The sequence below is a fragment of the Telopea speciosissima genome, chromosome 1 (assembly GCF_018873765.1).
Source record: "Telopea speciosissima isolate NSW1024214 ecotype Mountain lineage chromosome 1, Tspe_v1, whole genome shotgun sequence".
NCBI classification, from domain to species: domain Eukaryota; kingdom Viridiplantae; phylum Streptophyta; class Magnoliopsida; order Proteales; family Proteaceae; genus Telopea; species Telopea speciosissima.
In genome coordinates, this window is record NC_057916.1 from 71,019,466 (window position 1) to 71,028,952 (window position 9,487).

A 9,487-nucleotide genomic window follows, 5' to 3' on the forward strand; every position below is an offset into this window, starting at 1 on the left:
TATCGATTTGGATCGACCGATACAATCACTTGTCATCTCCCATCTCTTGATGAATAAAACTTCTTTCCTATCAAAATTATCTTTTGATAAATAGTAGTCATTTAATATTACAAAAGAAAGGGTAAATTATACGTCACCCTCTGGTTTTCAAACGAAACTTAGATCACCCCCTGGTTTTTGAAAAAACTCAAATCACCCACTCTACAGTAACGGTGTTAGTCTGTTGTTAGTTATTGGTGTGAAAGGACTATTTTCTTGTACTAAAACATTATAATTAAATTTACAATACACTGCTAAAAGGTAGTTTAGGGATTTAAATTTATTTAACTAGGTGACATCATCACTTAACGTTAGGGACTAATTTGTCGTATTGGGGTCTAAACCAGGGGGTGATTTGAGTTTTTTCAAAAAATAGGGGGTGATCTGAGTTTTGTTTGAAAACTAGGGGCTGACGTGTAATTTACCCAAAAAAAAAATACACTTGAAGTTACCCAATGTGAGGGGTAGCTACACAGTCACACAGATGGGAAAGTTACCCATCTTTTGATGCATAAAGTTTTCTTTCCAATCAATATGAAATATTTCAAGAATAAAAAAATCCATTTGGTAGTTCAATTTTTGAGAATAGATTCTTTATATTTTTTGGGAGAGGGATTGTGGTAGAGCCGAAAATCGGGTGACAGTGGGATTAGTGTTAGTAGCAATGACAAGGGGGTGATGGTGGCGTTGGTGGCAGTAGCAATGGCAGTGGTGGTAGTGGGCAATGGTGGTACTGGTGGTGACGGTAATAGTGGCGGCATTGGCGGTGGTGGTGGTGAGACCACCAAGAGAAGAAGAATGTGGTGTTTTATTTTTTAACATGAAATTATTGATTTGTCCATCAAATTAACCATATGTTCATTAAAGGGTAAGAGCGAAGAATTTAAATTTCAAAATTGGGGTTGAAAAAATTCTATTTCACTAAAATAAATTACAAAAGTCAAACTAAACAATTTCTAAAAATAAAAATCACCCCATAAAGTTGAAATAGAAATCATTAAAAAATCAGACCTTATGCGCTTGATCCATACGGTTATTGAATAGAAAGTGGATTCCTTGCTAGGCTACGGTTCGATTAGATTCATGGAGGAGTTAATTGCAGATTTGAACTCAGTCACGTTTTATAGATTCTTGGACTTAATTAATGTGGTTGGAGAGGATCTGGACTCTTAACAAGTTAAACCATCCTCTGAGTCAGTACCTTTTATTCTCCATTAATTCGTCTATCGCTTCTGCTATTTTATTCTTCCTTTGTTCTTTCTATTCGATTTTTGAAGGGGTTGATAAAAAAAATGGCTTCATCGTTGGCATTACGGAGAGCTTCTGCTTCTGCTTCGCTCCTCCTTTACAAATTCAAATTGTTTTTCAATCCAATCCGCCCTGTCGCAGTAGTACCATTGTTTCCTACTACTACTACTACTACTACTACTACTACTACTACTACTACTCGGTCATGCTTTCAACATCAATTCTCACTATGATGATTTTGAGAGCAACGTCAACGTGGACAGCGGCCATCAATCCTTATATAGCGATGGAGGTTGTAGTAACTTCCATTTTTATTTTTATTTTTTCTAATTTCTCACTACAAATTCCCACACTAGGTAGACCTACGTACCATTAATCGATCGGTATCTAGCTAATTGGTTGTTTATGTACACTAATTACTAATTCATTTAATTCTGGGGTTCACAGCAGTAACGTTCGATATGTTTTCAACGAAATTGGGAGAGTGTTTACACCCCAATTTCACAAATTGGGATTCGGTTATATGTGCCATAGGGCCGTGCACTGCACGCTGCCATGAAGGAATTATCACTTTTAAATTTGGTTTGACAAAGTGGAAAGGTGGGACCCGCCACAAATATGGATGGTGGGAGGTTACAAACCCCACATGGCCACATGGCACCAAGTAGTTATCAGTAGTTATGATAACTACCAAGTAGGCGCATTTAATCTATAAAAGGGAGAAGTCTCCATTGAAGAAGAAGAACATCACTCAACGGATCAACAAAACCCATCTGCACTTTATCTTTATTTTATTATTTCCAATCTTTATCTTTCAGGATGTAATCTTTCATCCCTTCTGTAATTTTTGCTGGAGTTGGGTTCCAGCCACCAATGTCTCATTGGCTTGTGTTTCAAGGGACATTCATGTAGGCCTTGCTTGGAGAACAACTCTAGCAACCATGTCTTTTGGCCCGTGTTTCAGAAGACAACCATCATCAGAATCAAGTTTGCAAGCTTCGACAGATCATCGCTAAGCAAGATGTGGGAACTTCAATGGATACGCTACTGGCAACAAGAGATTTGGTGTGGTTAGTGTAGTTTAACACCAAGTTGTACATGTTCAATAGTCCGTAGACGGCAAGTGTAAGTGTCTTCAATGGCTATGTAATTGTCAAACAACAATTTGATTCCCAATCTTCTTCCTTGCTTTCACCCAGAAGACCTTAGAGCTACTCAGGCATGGAAGGATCCCCTTCTCGTCTTGGTTCGAAGTCAGAACGGGTCGTTCCTACATGAATGCCGCTAGAAATACAAGCCAATGAGGCATTGGTGGCTGGAACCCAACTCCAGCAAAAATTACAGAAGGGATGAAAGATTACATCCTGAAAGATAAAAACTGAAAAAAATAAAGATAAAGTGCAGATGGGTTTTGTTGATCCGTTGAGTGATGTTGGGTGCCAACATCACTCAATGGATCAACACGACACAATCTACATTTTATCTTTATTTTTATCATTTTCAGTCTTTATCTTTCAGGATGTAATCATTCATCCCTTTTGTAGTTTTTGCTGGAGTTGAGTTCCAGCCACCAATGCCTCATTGGCTTGTGTTTCAAGGGGCATTCATGTAGGCCTTGCATGAAGAATAACTCCAGCAACCATGTCTTTTGGCCCGTGTTTCAGAAGACAACCATCATCAGAATCAAGTTTGCAAGCTTCGACAGATCATTGCTAAGCAAGACGTGGGAACTTCAACGGATACGCTACTGACAACAAGAGATTTGGTGTGGTTAGCGTAGTTTAACACCAAGTTGTACATGTTCAACAGTCCGTAGACAGCAAGTGTAAGTGTCTTCAATGGCTATGTAATTGTCAAGCAACAATTTGATTTTCAATCTTCTTCTTTGCTTTGTCCATCGCGATTTGCTTTTACTTAAAAGACCTTAGAGCTACTCAGGCACGGAAGGATCCCCTTCTCGTCTTGGTTAGAAGTCAGAACAGGCCATTTTTGACCTCGTTGAACAGGCCGTTTCGTCAGTCGGAACAGGCTATTTCGTCAATCAGAACAGGCCGTTTCATCAGTCGGAACAGGCCATTTCGTCGATCAGAACAGCCATTTCGTCAGTCAGAACAGACCGTTTTCGCCAGTCGGAATAGGCCGTTTTGTATCGGTCTGAAGTTAGAATGGATTGTTTCATCCTGGTCAGAAGCTAAGACTGGCCGTTTCCAGTTCCGTTTGGGCCTGTGTCAAAGGCCCTGGCATGCCTGCGCTATTTCCACCACATGCGTTGTGCCCCTGTGGGTAGGTGTTGGATTTTTCACCAACACATTTGGGCACGCCAGGTGGGACTTCAGAAAGCAAAATCGTGATGGTTCGAGGAAGAAGATATGCCGATGAAGGAACCCATTCCTGCATCAAGCAAACCAGGGGCAGCAATACCCATTCCTGACAGGGGCATCGTATTTCGGTCAAGAGGCCAAATTGGAGACCGATAAAAACATATCCACAATCCCATTCGAACTCGTGTGGGCTCGTTCAAATGGGATTGTGATGGGCATTGTTTACACCCCAATTTCACAAATTGGGATTCGGTTATATGTGCCATAGGGCCGTACGCTGCATGCTGCCATGAAGGAGTTATCACTTTTAAATTTGATTTGACAAAGTGAAAAGATGGGACCCACCACAATTATGGATGGTGGGAGGTTACAAACCCCACATGGCACCAAGTAGTTATCAGTAGTTATGATAACTACCAAGTAGAAGTATTTAATCTATAAAAGGGAGAAGTCTCCATTGAAGAAGAGGACATCACCCAACATCACTCAACGGATCAACACAACACAATCTGCACTTTATCTTTACTTTTATCATTTCCAATCTTTATCTTTCAGGATGTAATCATTCATCCCTTCTGTAATTTTTACCGGAGTTGGGTTCCAGCCACCAATGCCTCATTGGCTTGTGTTTCAAGGGGCATTCATGTAGGCCTTGCTTGGAGAATAACTCCAGCAACCATGTCTTTTGGCCCGTGTTTCAGAAGACAACCATCATCAGAATCAAGTTTGCAAGCTTCGACAGATCATCGCTAAGCAAGATGTGGGAACTTCAACGGATACGCTACTGGCAACAAAAGATTTGGTGTGGTTAGCGAAATTTAACACCAAGTTGTATATGTTCAACAGTCCGTAGACGACAAGTGTAAGTGTCTTCAATGGCTATGTAATTGTCAAGCAACAATTTGATTCCCAATCTTCTTCTTTGCTTTGTCCATCGCGATTTGCTTTTACTTAAAAAACCTTAGAGCTACTCAGGCATGGAAGGATCCTCTTCTCGTCCTGGTTCGAAGTCAAAATGGCCGTTTTCGATCTCTTAGAAACGGTCATTTTCGTCAAGCAGGACAGGCCATTTTGTCTTGGTCTGGCTGAAAGGTAGAATAGGTCGTTCCGTCAATCAGGACAGGCAGTTTCGTCTCAGTCTGAAATTAGAACGGACCGTTTTGTCCTGGTCGAAAGCTAAGACTGGCCGTTTTCAGTTCCGTTTGGGCCTGCGTCAAAGGCCCTGGCACGCCCGCGCTATTTCCACCACGTGCGCTGTGCCCCTGTGGGTAGGTGTTGGATTTTTCACCAACAGAGAGAGAGGAGGATGCTATGTGAAATATGACGAGAATGGTGGGCTCCACATAAGTATTGGCATGCCTAGCGTAGGGAAGGAGGACGTGATGGTTTGGGTGGAGCAGAATAAGTTGCACATCACAGGAGGAGGAACAAGGTACTACAGCAATATCTCTTTTTCTAACAACACTTACAACCTCTACAAGATAGATGATCAGTCGATCAAGGCACAGATGGAGAATGGATTGCTCAAGATCATTATTCCTAAACTGAAAACGAATCTGGAGGAGGAGGAGGAGGAGAGGAAGGACGTCCACTACCATGTCTAGACCGAATCATCTTCTCATCTTTAGTTTATTAGTACTGAATGGAAAGAAGACTCTCTCTCTCTCTCTCTCTCTGTTCGTGATCTGTTTCTGTTTCTATTTCTGCTTTTGTGTCCTTCAATTCCTTTCCTATTCTTCTTTGTTTTCCATTTTTTTTCTTCTCCACTCATATGATGATCAAATTATTTTTTCTATTAGAAAGTAGAGTTTTGTTAATTTATTTTAATATCATTTTCAATTTATATTTGAACAAATATAATATAGTTAACCTAAGACATTGTGTACTTATTTTATGTTTCAAGTATGATGTAATAATTATTATTTATTAAATTAATTATTATATTATTAATTAATCCAATTGATGCATGGGCTAGTATTCGAGCAAGTGGTACCGGATTCTATTCGGTTTTTCCGATTTTTTATTCGGTTTAGAACTGTGGTTTGCAATGCAAATCAAAACTGAACTGAGAAAAGAACCTATAAAATCAAAACTAGATCATTTTTATGCGGTGAATTCGGTTCGATCATAAATAGTTGGTTTAGGTTCCATTTTGACACCCTTAGGAGAGGGTTTGTGGCGGGCTAGAAAGGGGGTGGGGGTGGTGGTGGCGTTGGTGGTAGTAGCAATGGCAATGGTGGTGGTGGGCGATGGTGACGACGGTGATGATGGTGGCATGGTGGTGGTGAGACCATCAAGAGAAGAAGAATGTGGTGTTTAATTTTTAACATGAAATTATTGCTTCTTTTTTTTTTTTTTTTTTTTTTTGGATAAGTACATGAAATTATTGCTTTGTTGATCAAATTAACCATATGTTCATTAAAGGGTAAATGTGATGAATTTCAATTTCAAAATTGAAAATTTTTTTTTGGTGGAAAAAAGAAGAGATAAAATTAAGCATTAAGATAATATACATTGTGCATAGCCTGACCATATTTGGCCAGATTCCTAGCTATAATTAAACATAAGGGATGTCCTATAGAGTGGTAAGAAATATCCTCAGACGTATCGGCTATATTAACGAGAAAACTGGATATATTTTTTTGGGTAGAAAAATTGAAAGTTGAAAGTTGAAACAACTCCTCCTACGGCTCTCTTTGGTATCATTTGTATTTTTTAGTTTTTACCTATTTAACAAAAATCATTTGTGAAAACCATTTTTGGTCAAAAGATAAAAATTGTTTGGTAACCAATAGACATAGTACATTGTGTACTAAAAAATAGGTTTGATATGCCTATAAATCTTCCTATTTGAAATGTCTTATCGATTTCAACGGTTCCAACCATGATTACCACTCGATGAATACAACAAGTTCTCAAAATTTTACAGCTAATATAGAATTAAACAGATCCAATAAAACCCAATTCCGAATCCTCATAATACCCCAACTCAAATCCTAGAAACTATAAAGCAATCACTTCAAGGTAAAAACAATTCGAAAGGACTGAAAAATATTATTGAATGATCTACAAAGAATCTGAATCTATTGACCAGAAAAATAAAGAGACAAACAAATACAAATATGGGAACTTTTTTGGGGGTAGAGAGGAAACGGATTCAAATCCCATACCCAGTATCAACTCCAATATCTTCCAACTCCACCACCACCATTTCCTTCGATTTGCAAACCGATTGCAGAACCTGCTAAACCTAATGATAGTAAAATAAAAGGGTCTTCCTCTTCCTTTTGTCCCCTTTCCCCGGAAGACGTAAGACAGTAGACAAGATGGTGGGAAAATTGAAAAGGATTTTATAATTTTACCGAAAGGAAAAGGAAAAGATGACAAGAGATTAGAGATCAATACTTAGAAAAACTCCCGAAAGCTGGAGTTCAGAGGGAGAGAACTCGGATCCAGAGTCGAAACTCTCGAGTTCTTTTAGGATTGCGTTTAGGATTGGAACGAGAAGAGAAGAGGGTTGAGAGATGAGGGACGGAGAGTGAGAGAGTGAGAGAGTGAGAGAGGAGAGTTTTGGGAAGTGTAAATGTCTTTGTTGGCCTTTTACATTTTTAACTTAAAAAAAGAACCGTTCCAAACACGTGTATATTAGAATTCTTTAGTTGAACACACAAATAGCGAAAACATTTTTTGGTTTTTGTATTTTTTTTCCAATCCTTCTTAAATAGAAACAGACTCCATAAATGATACCAAATACAATCAAAAACATTTTTTTGATGAAAAATAAAAACACACCAAAGACGCCTTAAGTTATTTCAAAATTTTGTTACAGAAAAAAAAAAAAGTTATTTCAAAATTTCTATTTCACTAAAATAAAGTGCAAAAATCAAACCAAACAATTTCTAAAAAGAAAAATCATCCCACCTTTCTTGGATTCCAAGAAAATAAATAACAAACCACCCTCTCGGTCAAAAACCTTCTATTTTCCATTCCTCTCCTCTCTCTCTCTCTCTCTCTCTCTCGCTTCAGCTACCTTTGTTCCGTCGAAGACGTTTACAGAAGCAGCAAAGCTTTTTAACTCCAATCTATCTCCATCTATTTTTGAATTGATCAAATGGCTTCCTCGTTGGCATTACGGATAGCTTCTACTTCTATTTCGGTGGTCCTCCTCAACGTCAATTAGTTGTTCAATCAAATCCGCTGTGTCGCGTCTGTACCGTATGGAACTCGTTCCAACCTCCATAGCAATTCTAAGATCCGTGATGTTGATACCCGCCTTGAAGGAATTTCCCACTTTCCTGTCTTGGGTAGTATTTGTAACTTATAGTTCTTCCCCATTTTTATTATTTTTTTTTTGATCTAATTTCTCACTACAATTTCCCACTACCAGTAATCGGATGGTATCTAATATTGGTTCTGTTAATTCATTAAATTTCTTCACAGATATGTTCGATCCGCAATCACTGACTAGGACCTTGAACCTGAATCTGATGGATTTAGGGATGGGGACTGGAAAAAGGGAATGGATTGATGGAAGAACGAGGGGAGGATGGGATCTGACGGATTTAGGGACGGGGGCTGGTGGAACAAGGGGAGGTTGGGATGTGATAGAAGAAGAGAAAGGGCTCTACATAAGGATCGACATGCCTGGCGTAGGGAAGGAAGACGTGAAGGTTTCGGTGGAAGAGAATACGATGACCATCACAGGAGAAGGAGACAAAGAATCTGGGTACAGAGAAAGTGGAAGAAGGGGAAGAAGGTATTACAACACGATCGTTATTCCTATGAAGCTCTTCAAGATGGATCAGATCAAGGCAGAGATGAAGAATGGAGTGCTCACGATTGTTATTCTCAAAGTGAAAGAGGAGGAGAGTAAGGACATCCACCATGTCCAGATCGAGTGCTCTTGATCTATAATTTCATTCTAAGTGTTTGGTTGTTCTCAGTTGTCTTGTTAAAAACTCTACTCCAGTGTCCATTGGCTGATACTTGAAGACAGAGATTTACAACTCCCCCCACCCCCTATGATTCTAAGTATCGGTATCGTATCACCCATAGCGGGTGATAAATACCGGTTTTGCTAGTCATTAATATCGATACCGTATCAATAGCACAGTACGGACAAGGGGTAAAATGGTCAGAAAACTCATTTTTTAAAGATATTCAGGAGTAATTTTGTACCATGCCCCCCCCCCCCCCCAAAAAAAAAAAAAAAAAAGGGGGAAGACTGGCTGTGGAGGCAAAGAAGCATAAGTATTGAACAGAAAATAGGCACAGATGGATATTATCCAAACAGCACCTCCACCTTATAAACATATATCACGAAGAACTGCTTAGAGTGAGCACAGATTAAATAGAAAAAAAATCAAGAAGAAACTATTACCAGTAAATGGCTCACAAGTTACCTATTCTTCCCTTGAAAAATACCATAATAAAGTCTTTCAAGTTTCAATACATCTAGGAAAGCAGTTATCCCATTCATAAATCATAAGAAATTGAAGTACCACAAAAGAAATATAAGAAATTGTATTTTTCTGTGTGTGGCAATTGAAGGCTTCTCTCAACCCAGCCTGTATTTGGGTGGGCTTAGGTGAGTAGTTTTAATAAACAAGCTCGGCCTAAACTAAGCCCAGTGAGACAAGGATGGATCTAGGCTTCCATATAAAAGTCCGGCCCAATCCAACAAGGAAACATATGCAGTAGTGACTTTGAACATAAGGGGGTTAAATTCAAACTGAAATCATTTTTACCAAAATCAAATTGAACCGTTTGAGCCAGAAATTGGTAAACCACCAATTCGGGTCAATTTTGATTTTGCCAATTGTGAAAATTAGTAACCAGTTCGCTTTTGACTTTGAACCAATAAACTGTCGGTTCTAAAC

At 39.0% G+C, this 9,487-nt stretch overlaps 1 protein-coding gene across 1 annotated transcript; it reads left to right on the plus strand.

Annotated features, from left to right (window-relative positions):
- The first annotated feature begins 8,002 nt into the window (after positions 1–8,002).
- Positions 8,003–8,515, plus strand: LOC122653922 (23.6 kDa heat shock protein, mitochondrial-like). The gene has a single exon (XM_043847888.1). It carries the CDS (start codon positions 8,003–8,005, stop codon positions 8,513–8,515), a length of 513 nt encoding a protein of 170 aa, XP_043703823.1.
- Positions 8,516–9,487: the final 972 nt, after the last annotated feature.

Bases quoted from the DNA above. Each gene is read 5' to 3' on its own strand.
- LOC122653922 (XM_043847888.1), top strand. From the start codon at position 8,003: ATGGTATCTAATATTGGTTCTGTTAATTCATTAAATTTCTTCACAGAT.